Below are 21,990 nucleotides of genomic sequence, written 5' to 3'. Positions count from 1 at the left end.
GTAGTAGTAGAATTAGTAGTACAAATAGAAATTGTAGTAATTATAGTAGTAGAAGAAGTAGTGGAAGTATTAGTGGAATTAGTAGTTAAAGTATAAGAAGTGGAATTAGTAGTAAAAGTAGAAGTAGTAGAAATGTAAAAGTAGTAGTAAAATTTGTAGTAAAAATAGAAATAGTAGTAGTATTAGTAGTAGAAGTAGTAGTCGAAGTATTGGTGGAATTAGTAGTTAAAGTAGAATAAGTGGAATAAGTGGTAAAAGCAGAAGTAGTAGAAAAATAAAAGTAGTAGTAGAATTAGTAGTAAAAATAGAAATAGTATTAGTCACAGTAGTAGAAGAAGTAGTGGAAGTATTAGTGGAATTAGCAGTTAAAGTAGAAGAAGTGGAATTAGTAGTAAAAGTAGAAGTAGAAGAAAATTAAAAGTAGTAGGTGAATTAGTAGTAAAAATAGAAATTGTAGTAGTAATAGTAGTAGAAGAAGTAGTGGAAGTATTAGTGGAATTAGTAGTTAAAGTAGAAGTAGTAGAAATGTAAAAGTAGTAGTAGAATTAGTAGTAAAAATAGAAATAGTTGTAGTATTAGTAGTAGAAGTAGTAGAAGTAGTAGTGGAAGTATTAGTAGAATTAGTAGATGAAGTAGAAGTGTAATTAGAAGTAAAAGTAGAATTAGTAGAAAAGTAGAAGTAGTAGAGATGTAAAAGTAGTAAAATTAGTAGTAGAAGTAGAAGTCGTAGAAAAGTAGAAGTAGTAGAATTGTAAAAGTAGAAAAAATAGTAGTAAAAGTAGAAGTAGTAGGTCAAAGTGGAAGGAGTTGAATCATGAGTTGGAGATTTTCCCCATTGAAATAAATGGGGTAGAAAAAATAGGAATAAAAGAAAGACTGGAAGAGATAAAAGAAAGCTAGAACACATCCCACATTTCAGAAACGAGCTGAATTGATAAAAGTTTGAACGGTTCAAATCGGATAAAATTTGTGGGAGGAGAAAGAAGTCAGAAGAAAACAGGATCTCAATTGTGTGAATGCTGGGTAGCATTCACACAATTATTCATCAAATCCAATGGGGATTCAGCAGTGGCTTCTCAGACAAGAGTGACACATCTCTCTCGGTGAGATGTTCGGGTACAAACAGGCGGCCGAGTCTGGGGGGTGGGTCGCGGCGGATCACTTCATTGGCCGGATGACATGTGAGTGACGGCTCTGTGCCATGATTGAAGAGCGCGAGTCTTTGAGGATCGTGGAAGCGGCACTTGAGTCGATTGCGAAGTTGCAGGAGGAAGTGAGCAGTGACGGCGTGCAGAGTAAAAGCTTCTCCGATCCACCAAGAGTCGGGAGCGCTTGAATCTGTTCCACTGGAGCAACGATCCCGCTCTGACTCATAGGTACGTCATCCTCATCTTCATCTGTCTTCCATGCCTCATCATTTCCTTACGGACTCCATGTTTAACAGTTAAAGCACATGTTATAATTACCTTCATTTTCTTTTTGGTCGTTTTACTCACAGATTGACAAACATTATGATAATATAAACTCCTTGACAGAGGTAATAATTACAGAGCATTACATTTATTTAGTTTTTGGGCCCTAAAGAAACATCACTAGTTTTGTCAAAAATACATTCTAATTGATCAATACTAAAAAGTTTTGTTACAATTGAGATTTTTAAAAAATTGACCAAAAAAATTAGAACGTGATTTTAGACATTCACCATATTTTTTCTTGGATTCTCAAGAAAAAATTACTTTCTGTTGTGTTAGATATAAAACTGACTAATGTTAACTAATTCTACCTTTGACTTGTTTTAATTTACTTAAATAACTTGTTACAGTTCTTTCTTTCTAGACTTCATTTTCTGCCTTTTTTGCTTCTTTTTTATTTTAACCTTGTGTATTTTTGTCTCCCAAGATAAATTGAAAAAAAACCTGTTTATATCTTAAACTTATTTCTGATTTAGAAAACTGCATAAAATGAAATAAAATACATGAAATGTTGATTTAAGTTTATTTAATTTATAATATCATGGCCTAAACAACACTTAACATTCTCATTTCCAGCTTTGACTTTGTTCTCACTATTTTTGGGTTGTTTAAGTATATTTTGTGAAGTTTTCCCAACATATTACGCCTCTTTTTATTCATCTCTTCTATTTTTTTGGGTTTGAAACTTTTGAGAGGTTTGTACGTGATGTAAAGATGTGAAGCTCTTTTAACCAGGTCTGGCATCGTCTCCACACATCAAAGTTCACATTTAGTAAAGCGTGTGAAGCATTTACATGAATATTTTGCTGAATGAGGAAGAGCGTGGGAAACATATTCATCACTCCAGTTTATAAAAACTTTGCTCGAATGTTTAATAATGCCGTTAAATTTAAGTAAGTAAGTAAGTAAGTAAAGCTTATTTGTAAAGCGCCTTTCTAGTTCAGGGGGCAGTGCTTTAACAATCAAAAACAATACACAATTAAAATATATACTTTAAAAGGCCAAGACAACATAGGACAAACACAGGAGTCCCAGAAAATCAGGGAAAACCCTGCACAAATAAAAAGGTCTTAAGTAGATCATCAAACACAGAAGATTATTACAAAGCTTAGGAGCAAAAGCCTGGAAGGATTTATCTCCTCTGGTCCGGAAGCGTGTTCAGGAACCATCAGTAGATTCTGATCCACAGACCTCAGAGCCCGAGCTGGGGTGTAAGTCTGGATCAGATCACTGTTGTAAGGAGGAGTCTGACCATGAATAGATCTGAAAGTAAGAACCAGAATTTTGAAGTTGATCCTGAAAGAAACTGGCAGCCAGTGAAGAGTTTTAAGGATCGGGGAAATGTGAGTTCTTCTACTAGAGCGGGTAAGAATTCTCGCTGCAGAGTTTTGTATTAACTGCAGGCGAGACAGATCCTTCTTGTTAAGACATGAAAACAAACTATTACAATAGTCCAGACGAGAAGAAACAAACGCATGGATTACAAGCTCCAGATCATGTTCCGACAACATTTTCCTAAGTTTAGAGATTTTTCTCAGTTGAAGGAAACAGTTTCTGGTCAGTTTTCTGCAGTGTCGAACAAGAGACATGTCTTTATCAAATACAACACCCAGGTTTCTCAGGCTCAGTTTAACAGACTGACCTAAGTCACCCAAGTACTGACTCAACCCTGGAACCTTATCATCAGGAGCAATCACCAGTGTTTCAGTTTTGTCCACATTTAGCTGTAGAGTGTTTAGAGTGTGACACGAAAATAAACTGTTACAATAGTCTAAATAGGAAGCAAGTGCTGTATATGGTCAGTGGTGTGACCCACATGTATAATCATGTATCCAAACATTGAGTAATAAACTTTTAAATAAAGTTGGATACAGAATATTGTGTTGAAAATTTTAAAAGGAAAAGAAGAGCATTTACTGGAGCTGAAGGTCTGTAGAAATCTGGAATATTAAAAAAGTAGCTCAGGCAGAAGCAAAAACCTTCTTGACCTAGGTGAGGATGAAAAGAAATAAGTTGTTTAGCAACAGCTCGACAAGTCTCCACACAGGAGGCTGAGGTGAGTCCATGTGATCCACGGCTGTGACTCAGAAAAAATTTGACAGAGATCAAGAACCATCGTTATTGAAAACTTTAGCTGTGTCTTTCATGAGTTTTATAAAATAAAATGTTTTGGTGACAATTTTATCAAGATGTGATTTAACCTCAGCTCTTATTTTCTTTAAAAAAAAATCCTGATGATGATGGAAAACATTCTTCTATTATGCAAACGAGTTTAGAAAACTCTCATACATAATAATGGCTTCACTCAGCTGTAATCACACCCCCTTTGTTTATACAACGAGTCCCCTGGAGGTGGAGACTTCCGGGAGTGACAAACCATGTTTGATCAATCACAGCAGAGTGAAACAAGGAGCTCCGCTGCACAGACTGAGCTCTATTCAGATCTCACTGACACATTAATAAAGAATGGCGAGCGGCCAAACTCTTTTCTTTTTTTTTGCTGCATATAAGAGTAATCTTGTTCTCGGAGTCATGACCCAGACTTCATCAGCGCAGATAACAGTGAGTAATAATAACTGATATGTCATCCAGATGAGACCAAATCTCCTTTAATGAAACGGCAAGAATAGAAATGAAGTTTGAACTTTAGATGAATCACCGGCCGACTTGAATTTGACTCGTTATGCTCAATATAAACATCTTCTAACATTATGTGACACTATATTTCAATGTTCAAACTTAAGACTTTAAACTCCTAAAGACAGAATCAAACTCTCCCAGTCGCTCCTCATAATACATTTGAGGGTAAAACCAACATTCTTGTTCAAGTATTTGAGGTTATTTCACGGGCTGAGGCAGTTTAAAGGTTCTTCAAAGCTTAAAGCATAAAGAAGTTGTGTGAGCCTTCACTAAGTAGAGTGAGCTCGAACGCACCACGGGATTCTTCTGCTGCAGTGAGTTGACTTCTTACTTGAGATGGTCCGAAGTCCAGTAAACCCTGAACACTGAAACTTTTTGAACGACTCAATTCATCCTTTTGAATGAAATAATATCGTTTATAACCAGCCAACTCTTATTTGTATACTTAAGAATTAGGAAACGGAACAGTTACTTTTGTATTTACTGGCTAAAATACCTGAGATTTTTAGGAATGAAAAATACATTAAAAAAAACAAATAACCCAAAAAAAAAGAGAGGGGGAGAAGAGAAGAGAGTAAACCCGGGTGGATAATGGTCCTTATAATTGCCAAAAGAATCTGAAATTATTAATTATTATTAAATTATTATTTAACGTGTACTAACATGTTATAGACATTTATTTAGTTAATTTAATTAGGTTTTTTAATTTATTTTATTGTCTTAGCAAGTGACAAATGGAAAACAATAAATTCTATATTGGAAACTGTTCATAAATATACTTGCTTTTGAGACACTGTGAGGAAAAAATATAGTAAAATTGTAATTATACAATAGTAACTTCTTTTTTTAGAGCAACTGAAAACACTCCTGTTTTTCTGAAGATTAAATCTTGGTCACCATAGCCACACCCACTCTGCTGTGATTGGTCAAACATCAAGGTTTGCCACCACTTGTCATCAATCCCGGAAGTCTCCACCTCTAGGGACTCGTTGTATAAACAAAGCGAGGTGTGATTACAGAGGAGGAGTGAAGCTATTATTATAATAATGAACTCTGCTCTAGTAACCTCTCATTCGCCAAGATTTCAGATGTGGGAGAACTTAACAAAGTCATAACTTCAAAACATGATGAGGGACTTACAGCATCTTGGAGAGGAAGATTCAACATTTGAAACATGGGAGTGAGTCAAGAGAGTTGGGTTTTCACATTGGTTGACCTTTCATCAACCAGCAGGACAAAACATGAAATTGTTTGTGACACAATAGCCGAGCTTCTATAGAAGGTGGAAAACAAGTACCTATTTTTTTTGGAGCCATATAGTGAAAAAACAGTAGAGTGGGTAATATTGAGAAGGTCAAGTGTGTGTCGTGCAAAAATGAGAATGGCCTCATGTCAGCCGACAGCCCTGAATATTGTGTGCAGGTGTGTTCTCTCACCCTGTGAATCTGCTGCTTCACCAGAAAAATACAGACTACATGCAGCAGCACGGACACCTAGATACATTTGAAAATATATTCAAAATGGATTTAATTTGGCAGGTTCATAAATTACTTTATACAGTTTAACAAGAAAAATTGACAGTCTGAGTCAAAGTCAGGTCCAAGTCTCTCTTCATCAATTTAAAAATGCAATTAAAATAGTTTATGTAGCAATAAGAATCCCAATTAGTTCCATAAATGTGAACTTTTCATTTGACTGTATATTGGACAGCACTGTATCGATTTGATATATATATATATATATATTTTTGGCTTGCAAGTCATATTTTAAGTGTTACCATATTGTTTTTAGGTTTCAAGTTCAATAATGAGTGTGTTAAATGAAATAATTCCATTTTTAAGATTAACTAGCAAATATTCACGCTTTTTACTCATTTTTCTGTTGCAATTGTTGGCAACCGTCATTACGTTCTCCGCAGCTCAATAAACAGTGAAATCCCTGCGATGACTAAGGACAAGAGGATACAGTCAACTCCAGCAGCTTTGGGTTTTATTATAATTCATTGTATTTTTATTTTACTAATCTTTTTTTGTTTCATTCGTATAATTTCATTTGTTTTTATTTTGTAATGCCACCACAAAAAATTCCTGTGTTCTTTTTAAAAAACAAAAGTTTTCTGATTCTGATATTTTCGTTTCAAAACAAATTAAATCAGTTACAACTTCGTCAAGAGTAATGTGTATCTGTAAATTCTGCTACACAAGAATCAAGTACTCAACAATACTACAAATATAACCTTGTTCCCAACAGTATCACAATATATATTGCAAGATATGGTATCGTTACCCCTGTATCGTGATACGAATCGTATGGCTAGAATCTCTCCAGACATCCCTATATAACAGTGCAGTTGTGCCAAGGATATAACATTTGCTGACAGAAGGCAATGGGCTTTTTATAACATGGTCATAATATAACAATGACAGTATTAAGAGAAGGAAAATATCATTAAGTTTCTCAATTCTGCAACAGGTCTTCTTGCTCAACTAGTTCTTCAACTAGATTATTGTTTTAGGGAGTGGCTGCTCTCGTAATATTAGCATCTTCTCCAGACCAGCACAGACACTGTGAAGCCAAAGCTCACAGTTTATGTGCTCTCACTGACGATTGGCTGCGACTGGACTCCTCGCACAATTCTGTTGGAATTAATATTATCACGGCATCCAAGTCGGTACTGTGTGACATGTTTGTCCCTGCTGCTTGAGAAATGCTGCAGGGCCACGACCATGTCATTGCCCAGATACATGAATATGTGATGATCCATTTGTTCATGTCTGAAATGAAACTGAAGCTCAAATGTCCTATTTTTTTGTGTTGATGTCAAACATATTTATGAATTATCATTAATCAGCTCCCACATTAACATAACTAATCCACCTCTTTTATTTAAAATACTTTTTCAATTCAGTATATGTCATTTTTAAAGTTGCAAAATTATAACTACAGTTCACAACTGGTTTTAAATTTATAATAAAAAAAACATATATGTAATACAATTGAAAATAAAACACAATATTAGTTTGCGTATCCTTAATTATGTTACAGTTAACTTTAATAACTATCCTAAGGTAGAATTAAGTTATGTTGTACTGAATGATAATGTTAATGTTAATTAAATATACAAGACAAATTTGTTTGCTGGGAAAACCATCATAAAATCAAAACAGTTTAGGGATCAAAGGATTAACTCAAGAAAAAAAAAAGCTTAAAAAAGCTAGAAAACTTCATATAAGAAGAAGCATTGTGTGCGTTGGTAAGCAATTATCAGGTAGTTTATGTTTGAATAGAAGATAACGTGTATCTCAGTTCAAAGAAGCAGAGCTTTCATCGTCTGGAACAAATTAATGATGAGAAAACCTTTGATTTTTGTTTTATATGAATCAGAGCAAAAGCCAGTGAAGATGCCAAAGAGCTGAAATAAAAGTGAGTCAATTCTAATGTCCAGGTGTCTCCACTGACCTCTGAAGACGACGGGAAGACTCTGTCTGACAACTTTCTTTCAAGCTAGGTGTCTCTGAGCTTTCATGTTGTTATTAGCAACATTTTGTCAGTCGTGCTCTCACCTTTCCCTTGCTGATGATGAAGAAGGTGTCTCCTCTCGCTCCTTGTCTGATGATGTACTGCCCGTCTTCATAATGGGTCTGTCAAGGAGAGAGCGGGTGTTATTTCTCAGACCAAGAATCAGAGATGTTGAAAAGAAACAGACTTGAATTGTGACTTGAGGCTGCAAACGTCCTGTGAATATGAATATATCAGCAACAAAAAAAAAAAAGTCTGCTCGGTGTCAATTGAATTCTACATCAGCATGTCCAGCATGCGCTTACACACTTCATGCTGTCGCCGTCACATTCTCGGGTTAAAAAAAAACTTAAAGCGTACGTTTCTGTCGGGGAGTAGTGAAGTGCTAGCTGAGATGTGACACAACTTGAAATGATGTGAAGGAGATGGTGTCAGAAAGAGACGGCGGTACCTCGGTCTCCTCCACGAAAAGTGGGACAAGCGGTCCCTAATGAACGCGGACGGCAAGCGAACACGTCCAATCTTAGGTTTCTATTTCTGAGCTTTAACATTTTCTGCAGCGCGTGTGAAACGAAAAGAAGAAAAAAAAAAAATCGGGAGAATATTGCGGTCTTGTAGATTCTGTTGAACAACATTTCAATGCCGTTTTTCCACAGGGATTCAAGGTCATCAATTTCCATTTCAGCGTCGCCTTATAATAGTCAAGGTTGTCACAGGAAGAGCTAAGAGCACTTTCTATAAAGGTTGAATGTACATTATGAAGACATGCATTCATAGGGCTTAATAGAAAAACAGTTTTCTCAAAATTGATTTTATATATATATATATATATATATACATGTCCCAGCGATATACATGTGCCAGTAAACTGCTCCCATTGAAACACAGTGTAACAGTGATTCAAAACTTCCTATTTGAAAGCAGAAACCTTGAGCAGAACCAGACTAAGTGTTGACAGAGGGATGGAGGAAAGGGAGAAGGAGAACAAAGGGAAGGAAGAGAGGAGAGTATAGAGTGGGGCAGCAGAGTACATTTATGTTTAATAAGAACTTTTACACCTGAATAAGCTTTAAAAAGCCTATTAATGTTTTTTTATTTAATATTTTTATTCATTTATATGACATTTTATGGTAATTGTTCTTATTTTATTAAAATGTATCGTGTTTTATTTAATTAATGTCGTTTAATTTCATCCGTTTTGTTTTATTTTGATATTCTGTTATGTCACCACAACACATGGCAGTGTTGTCACAACACTGGCAATGAAAGTGAATGAGATCTCCAGAGGGATTCATACAGTTTATCCATCTATCTATATATGTATGAATATATTTATTATGATGAACGACTGGCTAACATGCTGCTTATAAATATATGAATAAGTTATTTGATGTTTATCACCTACATACATTATGTGTCCATTGCTAAATATGCATGCTGATAACATAAGCTATAGTGAGCAATCCAAGCAATAGCTTGTGTTTTTAATATTTTAGATATTAAATTACAATAGCAAGATGTAAAACACAAGAGCAAAACCTTTTATCCATGAGCTGCACTTTAAAGCAGCAACACCAATTTAAATAACAAATATAAATAGATCTCTTAAACAAATGAAAGGCTTTAATGGTGGAAAAATAGCTTTAATGGTGTTTATCAAAAAGATTTCTGGAAAACTTTAGATATAAGCAGAATGTTGTTCATTAAACATTGTGGTCGGATTCTGAAGTGTACTTTGAGACACAAAGTATCTTCTTCACTTAATACTAAAAAGCAACTCGGACAGTAAAACCCTCCTTGTGTCATAAAGCTGCAGAGCTATCACGGGAAGTTCACACTGATTATACCTCTTCAGTCTGGCGTCCATTAAAAGGTGATATTTAGTGTGAAGGTATAACACTTACACATCTGACCCCAGCCAACTCAAGCTTCTGCCACTCTAGTTCTTTCATTGTTTTTCAGGAAATAATTCCAACAAATGTATAATAAATCAACAATTTATTTTAAAATCTGATTAGACCTAGCAACGGTCTCGAAAAAAAATAAATTGTATTATGAGAAAAATAAAAGCTTATTTGCTTATAAACAGCAAAAAAAATCAAAAAGGTTGAGAAAAACAGAATAAAAAACATTAATAATTGAGTTAATTGTATTATCAAATGAGTATTGCTTTTAAAATCGAAACAAGAAAATGTTTGTTTTCTCATTGGCAGCATTTTTAAATAAGCAATATAATTTAATCTTTATATCTTAAAATACTATTTACCAGTGAACTAGCTGACAATTTAGTCAAATTATACAGATTTGACTTAAATTAAGAAATAAACCCTTACTTTAACTTCTTTTCTGCTGTGTGAGTAAATGAAAATGAGTCTGATAAAAGCTCCCCGCTGGACTATATTTAAACACCAAGCAACATTCTGAAAATGCTTAATCACACTTTCAGTGATACGTGATGATGTGTTGGCGGCACTAAATTATGCTGCAGGAAGCATCAAACACATGCAGATGGTTGGTGGATGCAATATTGAGATGTATCTAAAAATACACACGGTTGCGAGTGTGAACCAGGAGCCTTCTGCAAGAACACTGTGAGGTTTCAAAATATCATATCAATTGTTATATTCAAAGCCCTTCAACACCTTATCTTGACTTATCTTAACCAACGTCAAGATCACAGTGTAATGATGTTTTAATGATAATAATTACACTGTAAAATCTAGATATATCAAAGGTTTGTATAGGAAAACTTCAAGAGTACTGAGCTGGGATGAAGAGTCCTAAATATGTATTTATATATAGGTAATGTGTGCCATCGGATTTTTCTTCTTCATTAAATTTATTTTAGTGCTTGAAATTTAACTGTGTTTTAATGCTTTAAAAATTCTGTGTCTGGAATTTATATTCAAAATCAGATGGCACACATTTACTTCCATTTCCAACGGTAACACAACTTTAGAGAATGTGTGTTTTGTTTTTGTAGCAGATCAATATTAGATGTTTAATCTCTAGATTATTGAGTCATGAAAGAAACAAATCAAATGGAAAATTTCTAAAAAAAATGTTTGACTATATTAGAAAAAAGAAAGACTTCCTTTTAGAAGGCAGAAACCACGACCAGAACCAGACTCAGTGTTGCCACAGGGATGGAGAAAAAGGATAAAGTGAGAGAATAGAGGAGTGAGAATAGAGTCCAGGGAGTGTCATAGAGAAAATGTAGAATTGATTTTCTCCTTTAAATCCAACACAAAAGTTAGAGAAGAAAACCTAAACTTTATTTCCCATTTAATAAGAGCTTTTAAACCTGGTTACGCTTTACAAAACCAGTAAGGGCTAACATTTTTAGATGTCACTTGAACAAGTGACAAATAAAAAAAGAAAAGGTCTCATTCGTTTAATGAGACCTTTTCTAATCTGAGGTTCTATGCTTATAAGTCTTGGTGAAAGAAACCCAAACATAAAACATTTTCTCTTCCTCAAATATCCCTTTCTTATAATTTCAACCTAACTTCTCTTTTCTTGTTTTCTACCCTGACTCTCCTTGATGCATCTGCTTTTCTCAAATACTTGAAGGAACATCTGCAGACTCTGAGATGATAAAAAACAAGGTCCATTGTTTGACAATATCGACTACTATTGAATCCTTCTTCTATTGCAAAAAAAACCTGAAGATCACTTTCTTTGCTTTTGCCTGTTTAACTTGCTTCGGTCAGGAAAACAGCGAAGAAAATCTGAAATGTAACACTGAGAACGCTTCTCTCTGCAGCCATGATGAACAAAACAATGCTGGTTGTGGTAAATTAAAGACAAATCAACTGTCACCTTCACATCCAGTCCACAGACACAGCACTTATTGTGGTCGACATCCTCTAAAACGCTCCCACATCTGGCGAGCGGCTCTGACTTGTGCAGCCTTTTGTGCTGCAGCTGTCACTCTCTCGTCAGAAGTCTCTCTTCTTACCTCCTCGAGTACGTCGGCGAGCTTGCTGAGAATATCTTCCTGCAGGCTGTGGAACGTCGGGACACTGTGGGAGAAAAAGAAGAGTGTCTAGTGATAAAAGGATTTTTGCACCTTACAACAATATGTTCGCTCTGATGAATCATGAGATCACCAGTGTTCTGTGGCCGTTGACCCGCACTGTAGTACACTTTATTAATAATTCAGCAAGAAAAACATCTGAGAGACGAACCCTCGTGTGATGCTAGCGCTGTTATCAACCCACTAAACAAAACTGACCCAATGTTTATCAAGGAGGAGGAAGAAATAGCTGCCGAACAAAAGGGCTTATCTGCTTCACATCTCCCTCCTCGCTGCGTCTTCCTCCTCCCCTCCTCATTTTCCATGCTTTATTAAAATAATCTGACCCATCTCGTCTCCCAGAGCCAGACCCCCGCTTCTGTTTTCATTCTTGTTTTGTTTGCTTTCCCGGCAGAGTCACAAGCTAACCGGCTATGAAGGCAGTTGATTACCCTCGCACCCTGAAGCCACCGCGCTGGTGACACACAAACAGCAGAGCAATTATTAGTCCAGTTCAGATTCATCAACTTAATCCGTTTACGGGAAAATGAACAAGTCATACCGAGGCGCATGGGTGGAGGGGTGATTTCCCCTAATTGGACCTTATCTTATCAAACCTGAGAGTGATGTGGCCACTACTGAATAGTCATTGGGGGGGATCCTGGGAAAGTGAATTCTAAAACATGCATGTTGTTGAGAAATACAGTGAATTGGCGTGCAGGGATACCAGGGATTTCCGGAGGGCCGGGCAGTGCGATAAAAATAAGAAGAAAGGGGAATCAAAAGTCTTTTGCAACAGCGTTTTGATCCACTCAGAGGCCCGGGTTGGGCAGCTGTTGTTGTAGCTACACTATACCTGTGTTTACGTATCACCGCCTGCACTGATAGCCAATCAAATTCCTTCTAAATATTGACTGATGATGATGTTGTTGTATTAGTTAACTAGCGTAATAACAATACTAATCTTTTATTTAGATTGAAAATTATCCAACTGTTGACCAAGGAGACCACCACCCTTTCACCCGCCTTTATTTTAGTTAAAGGGTTCTCATTATTACAAATACATTGTTTCTTTATTTATTCTTTAATCTTGTGAAATCCTCATGCTATTAGACTGTATAATTCAGAATTTGGGGGCAGAAGCAGAGTGAAAAGACGATGTATTCTATGCTAATCTTTGTATCCTTTTCTTTGCGTTATTTCCTTGGATCTATGTGCTTTATATTTGCACTTTGTCATCCTTTGCACTTTTTGTTTTTTTATTAAACAATCACTTGCTGTGTACTGGAAACCCAATTTCCTGAAGGAGATCTCCAGAGGGATTAATAAAGTCTATCTAATTTAATCTCGATTTGTATATCAAATGTATCCTCTCTGACATCAGATTTATAATTTTTTATCACAGGAATGTTTTGAAATAAATGAATTATGTCTAAAAAATTGATTTAATCTTGTCTGTTAGGGGCTGGTAACGATGAAATCCTCGGCTTTAATGAAAAATGGACGCTTGGGTCACAAAGATGTTTTGGCGAAATATGATGAAGCGAAATGTGATTTAGAAAACAGTTCTGAAGAAACAACATCGGTGACACGACTAGAATACATTCTCCCTTCTACTTTCTGTTCATTAGTTTAATTGTTTTAGGCAGTGAGGCGTGTGTGGTTTTACTCCCTGAACCCTAAATCCTGTCAATGGAATATTTAGAAGCTGTAATGAGTAATGAAGTAAACCTTAGGTTTTGGTCAAGAGAGAAGAGAAAAATATTACCAGAGGAAAAGGTCTTTCATTTATCACATTTAACACATTCCAAGCACTTTCTGGACTCTTTATTACTGCTGAAACTTCTAGTATTATTCGTTTTATTCACATTGATTTCTTCATCACAAAATCTCAATTTAAAGGCAAAAAATATTCTTAAAAATGTTCTTATCTTATCTGACTGGAAAAAGAATCCAGTATATATTTAAAACGTGATATTTAGACTGCAATCTGGTAAACGATTGCTATTTGAACTAAATATGTTGTTAATTTCTATCTCTTTTATATAGTTGTAATTACATGTTTTAGATTTACTGTGTTTCCATAGCATGACATGTCTGATGGGTCAAATACATTGTTTATATTTGTTTATTCTCATTTATTTATATTTTATTTGCTGAGACTTTGAAGAACATGACACTAAAATATCTATAATATTACTTAATATGTGAAATTATTGTGTCGGTTAACTAGCAAAAATTTGGAAACATGTCCCTGTTCGCCTTTTAATTTTACAGTGACTTATTTAACGGTTTACTATACAATCATTTATAAATGAAATATAGGATTGAAAATTGGAACAGAAGCTGACAGAAGGTACATCAGAGTGTTAGTTTGAACTCTTATGTCACACTCGATCAACAGACACAGTTAGGAACAATCCAACGGCCTGAATGAATTTTGGTTCTCAATTATTTTCTACAATTTCAGCCGTAATTGGAAACACCTCCGGAAATGTGTGCATGATTAGATGACGTGCCGTCATGTCTCTGCTTCCTATAGTAAAATTTCAGAGCAGATGTCTTTCCAGTCTCTGCCTGGAGCTACGGTTTTATAAACATGAAAAAAAACAACACTCTTGCGGTTTCGATTTGTCAGTTTCCATCAAAGGTCCTCCTACACTATGTGAGAACTAATAATTGAACAGTACTGACAGAGCAGTGGGATGACTGACAGCTACATTTTTGCCTTAAGAATTTTAATAATGCCTTTTGGAAACATGCAAGTCTAAATAAGTGTGAGGAAAGGCTGTAGGAACATTTATGAAATGATCTGTTGGATTGTTATTTCAGAGGCAATCGCTGCCATATTATCATACGCTCAATAGTAATTTTTGTGTCACATGTAAAATCCAAAGCTTTTAGACAAGAAACGAGGAGAATGATTAAGGGAAAGTCTTCTCCTAATCACAACGTGTCTTCTTTGTTGGACAAAGTGTTGTCAATCTCCATAATTTTTCCTGTTTTCTTCACATGCAAATCATTTTATTTGGTATTATAAAATACATATCTATTCAAACGTAATATCTATGTCTTTTTTTAAGTATTTTGCTTGAACAAATTATTAAAAACATAACATTCACGGTTGATTTAGCAATTCAGAGATCCATTGAAGGACTAAAAAAATAATAAAAAATAATTGTATAACTAACAACATAAAAACACAGATAAAAACGAATATTGAGAACCTCAAGAACAGCATCATTATTAACATTAATGAAAAAACAACAACCACAAAACAACCCCCTTTTTTCATATTTTAATATTTTAGACACAGCCGGTACTCTCCCAATAATTCCATTATTATATACGCTAGATTTTCCATAGACTGGCATCACCTCAAATACAGTTCTGCCTGGTGTTATTCTGAGAGTTTTCTGTTACTTTGTGTTTGATGGGTTTGATTATTGACGTTGCTCATTTCCTTCCTTTTAGCGATTTGTGTCCGGGTCCTGTATATCCTTAGTATTCCTTTTGGACTATTTGAGATATAATATTTATCTTCCACCATCTGGTGGACTTAATAAATAGTGTGTTTTGTGTGTATTTTATCAATTAACTATTTACATAATTAGTCCTGCTTAAAATCAAAAGTTTCAATATATTGACTTCCTATAAGCTATTTAACATAGTTTTTCTTCTCTTCTAGTTTTCTCCTTCGGAAACATATCATCAACAAGGTTATTTCCAAGGCAAGTTAGTGGACAAAAAGGTAAAGTATATTTTTACCAAAAAATGTATTAAAATATTTAAAACATCTGCAACCTCTAAAAAACATGTGACGGGTGAACTTATGAATAATGAATATTGTCACATATACTTGATTCTGCTCTTAAAAACTCTCCCGCCTCCGGCGCCACCTACTTCCTCTACGTGTCGCTGCATCTTTTAGCCTTGCAGCTGTCAGTTCCTGCTCTTTATTTAACGCACGTCATCGGATTCTTTATCTCAGCACTGAAAGGTGGCACGCATCGATAGCGTCGTGTCTTCAGGAGTTTTAACATTCTTACTATGTTATGAAGGTGAAAAATCAAATTATTTTCCGTTCTCTTTTTTTTCATCTAATTTCTTTGATGAATTCAAAAACTCGAGTTATTAAATACACTACTAGATTATATACATATACAGTTGAAACCAGAAGTTTACATACACTGTATAAAAAGACACATTTTTTTTGTCATTGTCTGACATGAAATAAAAATACATGTTTTCTGTTTTAGGTCAATTAGGATAATTATTTCTATTTGCTAAATGCCAGAATAATGACCAAGATAATTTTTTAGACACATTTTTTTTAACATACAGCTCCTTAGTATTTGGTACCATTGCCTTTAAACTGTATACATTTGGGTCGAATGTTTTGGATATCCTTTCACATTTGAAATTTGGCCCATTCCTCCTGACGGAACTGGTATAACTGAGCCAAGTTTGTAGGCCGTCTTAGTCACACATGCCTTTTTTAACTTCGCCATACATTTTCAATAGGGTTAAGGTCAGGGCTTTGTGAAGGCCACTCCAAAACACTGACTTTGTTATCCTTAGGCCACTCAGTAACCAGTTTGGCAGCTTCGGGTCATTGTCCATTTGGAAGACCCATTTGCGCCCAAGCTTCAACTTCAATGGCTGATGTCTTGAGATGTTGCTTCAGTAGTTCTACATAATGTTATTTTCTCATGATGCAATCTATTTCGTGAAGTGCACCAGTCCCTCCTGCAGCAAAACAACCCCACAACATGATGCTGCCACCCCTGTATTTCACAGTTGGGATGGTGTTATCAGGCTTGCAAGGTTCCGACTTTTGCCTTCAAAGTAACGATGGTCATTATGGCCAAAAAGTTACATTTTTGTTTCGTCAGACCACAGGACATGTCTCCAAAAATTAAGATCTTTGTCCATGTGTACATTTGAAAACTGTAATCTGGCTTTTTTATGTTATGTGATGGTAGTACCGGTAGTAATGGTTTCCTCCTGGCAGAGTCACGCCGGTACAGTATTCGTTTCACTGTGATCAAGATCTTCAGCTGTTGTTCTTCGGTTGATTTGCACATTTCAGACCAAATCAAATCATTCGTCTCTGGGACACAGAACCGTCTCCTTCCTGGGCGATATGATGGCTTGACATGGTGTTTATACTTGCGTATAATAGTCTGAAAAGATGATCTTGGCACCTTTAGGCATCTAGAAATTGCACCTAAGGATGAACCAGACTTATGAAAGTCCACAATTCTCTTTCTGACGTCTTGGCAGATTTCTTTTGACCTTACCATGATATTTTCACTAAGAAGCAGTGAGGTTCAGGTGTGCCTTAAAATGCATCCACCGGTGTGAATAAAATCCACTCATATGTTGTCAATAAACCTATCAGAAGCTTTCAATGACATGACATCATAATCTGGGCTTTTCCAATTAGTTTAAAGTTACAGTAACCTTAGTGTATGTAAACTTATGACTTTCAAGAAAATTGTAAAAATAATTATTTAAAAGATTATCTTGGTCTTTATTCTGGCATTTAGCAAATATAAATAATTTTGATTACCCTAATTGACATAAAACAGGAAACGTTTATTTTGATTTCATGTCAAAAAATGAAAAAAAAAAAAAACGTGTACGTGTCTTTTTATACAGTGTTTGTAAACTTCTGGTTTAAACTGTATATAGTATATACAGACAAAGAACAAAGACATAAAATGCATTTTACACCCATGGGACTAAATCAAACATAATTGTATATCATTTACAGTAACAAAAAGTGAAAATATATCTCTTTTTTAGAAATGTATTTCCATTTTCACCACTTTATCATTCCACAATTTTTGGCCTTATGGTTTAACATTTTGTTTACGTCAGCCCAAAGAATCCAGATGGGAAGATTCGGCGAAATATCTTCCTCTGAGCCGTCTCCGTCTGTGCCTCTTTAAACAACTCCATCAATGGTGACAGTCTGTGATTCTGATCACAGCCATTCATGACCGAACACACCACAGGCAGATTAATGATCTCAGACGATAGAAAAATAAACGTTTGAAAATGACTCGGAATAAGCTTCCATGTGGGATTTGGGGGGGGAAAAAAAGCTGTGTGAAAGTGGCATTTCCGAAGAGCTTTCATTAATTTAATTGGCTCCATAAAAGCAGGAAAAGGTTTAAAAAAGAAAAGAGATGAAAAGTGCAAAAGAATTCGGCACCTTCCTGCATCTTCATCTGCTTTTGTCTTTTGATTAGCGTTTGATTATTAATGCCGACACTTCACCGAAAATCCTTTCAAGTAAGGATATGCTGCTCTGGATATTTTCGGACCTCTGCCGTGCAAAAAGGATTTTCTATATGATTCAGTGGTTTATATTGGATTATGTAACATATTATGGGATATGTGAGTGGGAGGGTGGTTTGATGAAATGTCTTTCCGGTGTGCGAAAAAAAACATCCCTACCTCTTTAGAAACTCCATGTACTCCGTGTGCTTGATGAGCCCAGTTCTCATCATGATTGTCTGGAAACATTGTCGGTCGATGGCCCATAGTTTCACGTTTGTCAGAGCTGCAATGGAAGAAAGCAGTGTCATGAAAGAGCCTTCAGCCCCGGGCGATCAGAATAATAGATCAGCTACCGTACATAGATGCATAATAAATGACCTGCATTGTTCGTAAAAGTGAATTTTATATGCGGCTCGTTATCAAGCCGGATATGTGAGGAGAATCCCGGCCGTCTCTTGGCATCTTTGCATGATCAAGCGAGCGGTCGTAGTCGGTCAGAACATGTGACACCATTCATGAAAGTTAGCCGTGGAAGAACCCTTTGAAAGTTAAACAGAGAAAACCTCTGGGTAAACCAGAACTGCTGAGGACGACAATGATGGTTGACCTGCTTATTCAACACAGTTTGGTCGACCAACACAGGATAAACGATCAAGATTGTGAACAGTTTGTGGATTTCGGAACAACAATTTACCATCTTGACAACCAAAAGCTGTAGAAAAACGTTTTTAAATGTGTTTTTCCTCTTGTAAATGTGTCTACTGAGAGCATTCCAATCATGTGTAATAGGGAGTAAAAATCTAGTTTGCATGGTGATCGAAACTCATTTGTAAAAATAAATTAAAGACAATTTGAAATGCAGAAGTGGTTCTTAATTTTTTACAAAATATTAGATTTTATTCTTATTTTGTTTTCATTCTTGCTGTTTGGATTTACAGATGTTACCCTATTTTGTGTAAAAACAAAAAAAAAAAGAGAGAGAAGGAGATAGAGAGCAAATAGGTAGTTTAAAATCTTGTAAAGAAGACAGAAGGACACATGCGTGATAACTAAATTCAAATGCACGGTTAAAAGCAGAAAAGTGTTGGAAGACTTTTTATACAATGTGAGGTTTTTGTGAAGCCAAAACAACTAGAGTTAGGACCAAGGACAGCTCTCAAAGTTTGCGCTTTGAACTGAAACTAATGTGTTAATTTAAGTGTCTTTTAATTGATCTTGTACCTCTATTGTACTCAGCAGTCTGTTTGTACAAAACTCTTTTTTAATTAAAAAAAAAAAAGTGAATTTACATTAGAAAAATGTGCTTAAGCCACGGCCACTGAAAACACTTCCTGGAAATGGAATCCGGTTTACCATAACCATGCCTAATCTGCTGCAATGATTGGTCAAGCATCAAGGTTTGTCTCTGTGCCTCATCAAATCCCAAAAGTCTCCACTTCCAAGGGACTTGTTTTATAAACAAAGCAGGGTGTGATTACAGCAACAGATAACAGGAAGACTTCAACATATATTTTTAACCTCTTAACCGCTGTGTGATCAGCAAGAGCCAATTGTCCGTCCTCACCACAAAAATACACATACACATGTACAAATACAGAAAATTATATTTATCTTAACTAACTTACCACAATAACTCAGTCAGGGCAGGTCCAGTAGTGAGTCCATATACATTTTGTTTGTGTTAGACTGAAGAAGATACTCTTCATGCAAAAATTGCTCACAATATATAGTATGTAAACATTCAGATAATTTTTTCTACAAACAAAATGTTAAATCAGGTGTTAACAAATGGATTATTCTTCACAGCAAGTGTACTGACTCTAGTACACATACTTTTCTGATGCAAACCCATCCAAGTGTTCTCATGTTATGTAGGTCTTAGAACACCTTGAGTTAATCTGCGCCTCAGTAAAAAGAAACAAAATGTGACCAGAACAGGCTCCAACTAAATTGTTTTTCTGAGCCTAATGATGAGAGAAAAAAAATGCCAGAAAAGTTAACACAAAAAAGTTTCGACTCATTACAGCTTCAAAAAACATTGTCTGGTTGAATTACTTTAATTCGAACTGTGTCGGTTAACTAGCAAACTGGGTCTGAGCCGGCCACGGAACACAGTTGTTGTCGTCTTAATAAGCTCCTGGACCTTTGCCTCTTGTCTCATTGTTAAACTGCATAAACAACAAAGAAGCACGATGGACAAAATAGAAATAATTGCTCCCCTAGTGGCTGAAATCTACACAAGCTGACGTGTCACTCTAATCCTACAAAGTAAACAATGGCAAACTAAAGTGGACTGCAGGCAGGCGTGTTGACAACCGAAGCAACAAACTAAATTACAATAAACATTCATCGGATTTAAGGATTTATTTTAATAATAATAAAAGCTTAAACAACTGAGTTACAGGGTGACTCAGCTTAGTTTATTTACAACAACATGATTATTGAAAATGTTCAGAATTCTTTCTGAATATTTAAACAACCCATGTAACATAAACAGAGAAGAAATAAACATCAATATGGATAATTGCAAACGCAAAATAGCAAAGACATTTTTATTATGTCATTTGTAAAGGTGTTGTAATAAAAGTTTCACTCAAGTGCTTCTGCCTCATTCAAATGTTCCATGTAGCTTCTGACTCATTTGTCCTTTTAGACCTGGCCTTAAATCTTTTCTTTTTCGGCTTTAAATGTGCGTTATGTAATGTTATAATATCACAACCATTAATGACATGTATTATACGGTTCATGCTTTCTTTATGATATGTTTTATCTTTCAATTATCCAGCAACATCCACAGCCAAAGTCTGGATGATGTTTGCTGTCTGCCCGCCTCTCAATACAGCACAAGCTTATCAAATATGAATGCAGTTGCGATATAATGTGCTGTAATGTGTATCAGATGTGACTTGATGGATTGCCTGTCTGTTACTAGGAGGCTGCATGATCGTATATTGTCGCCAACGTGTCCACATGGCTTCACAATGACCTTGGTTGGGAAAGTATGGCTTGTTTTCCTTATGATTTCGTGGACCAACAATACACTTTTAAGGGGGTATCTCTGTATATCCAGGGTAGTTTTGTCTTTAACCCAAGTTACTCATTTCACTACAGATATATAGTAACTGTCACATGTTTTAAATGTTGAAGTCTTCCTCTCCATTTTTTGAAGTTATTACTTTATAAAGTTCTCCCCCATCTGAAATCTTGGCGAACGAGAGGTTACGAGAGTCCATTATGATGTAATAATGCTTCACTCCTCCTCCAGCCAGCTGTAACCACGCCCCGCTTTGTTAATACAACAAGCTCCTTGGAGGTGGAGACCTTCTGGGTATTGATGACGTGCGATGACAAACCCCGATGTTTGACCAATCACAGCAGAGTGGGTGTGGTTATGGTAAACAAGATGAATCTCCAGAAAAAAAAAGTGGGGTTTAAGCACATTCTCGAATGAAAAGAGATTTTTTTTACAAATGAGTACATTAGAGGTCAAAGATCTATTCTAGAAACACTTAAATCAACACGTTAGTTGCACTTCAATGATTTCTCTTCCTCATCCCAATGGTGGAAAGATTTTTCAGCTCAAGATTTAAAGTAGGTTTAGGAGTAAAATATTTATTTTTTCCTCAGAGTAAAACCTTACAGCACTAGAGGATAATGTTAAATTGTTATTTCTCTCTTAAGTCTGATCCAACTGTGCTCTCCTCTGAGACGAGGTATGAGGTAAGCAGGTGATGTTTTGACTCGGCTGTGTGTATATTACCAAGTCAAAACACCTCAAGAATATGATACTAACAGAAGGGAAGGCAAAGCAACAGATTTCCACAAACGCGCCTTTCCAGCGCATCAACAGTGTGGCAGCCCACTAGAAAAAAAAGGACCATGGCTCTGGGGAAATGCCCTCATTAAACAGCCTGACATTCTTTTTAGAGACTTTCCCTTTGAGCCCGAGCCACAAACACAACGTTTGTCACATAAGAGTCTCACAGAACGGTGTATGAAAGTACCACGTTCAAAGCAAGAGAAACAATAAAAAAGGCATTTCAAGGGATA

The 21,990-nt window shown here is 35.7% G+C and overlaps 1 protein-coding gene across 2 annotated transcripts in view; it reads right to left on the bottom strand.

Moving 5' to 3' along the window:
- Window positions 1-21,990, bottom strand: part of LOC148069569 (cGMP-dependent protein kinase 1) — a 121,656-nt gene that overhangs the window by 25,192 nt on the left and 74,474 nt on the right. For both annotated transcript variants that reach the window (XM_087803112.1, XM_087803109.1), the window contains exons 4-6: window positions 18,118-18,223; window positions 11,593-11,656; window positions 7,676-7,753 (exon numbers count right to left, since the gene is read on the bottom strand). In XM_087803112.1, coding sequence (XP_087659238.1) covers window positions 7,676-7,753; window positions 11,593-11,656; window positions 18,118-18,223 — 248 coding nt within the window. The remainder of the gene's footprint in view (window positions 1-7,675; window positions 7,754-11,592; window positions 11,657-18,117; window positions 18,224-21,990) is intronic.

Source organism: Callionymus lyra, chromosome 11 (assembly GCF_982586985.1).
Source record: "Callionymus lyra chromosome 11, fCalLyr1.hap1.1, whole genome shotgun sequence".
NCBI classification, from domain to species: domain Eukaryota; kingdom Metazoa; phylum Chordata; class Actinopteri; order Syngnathiformes; family Callionymidae; genus Callionymus; species Callionymus lyra.
This window is presented reverse-complemented; position numbering and strand designations above follow the sequence as displayed.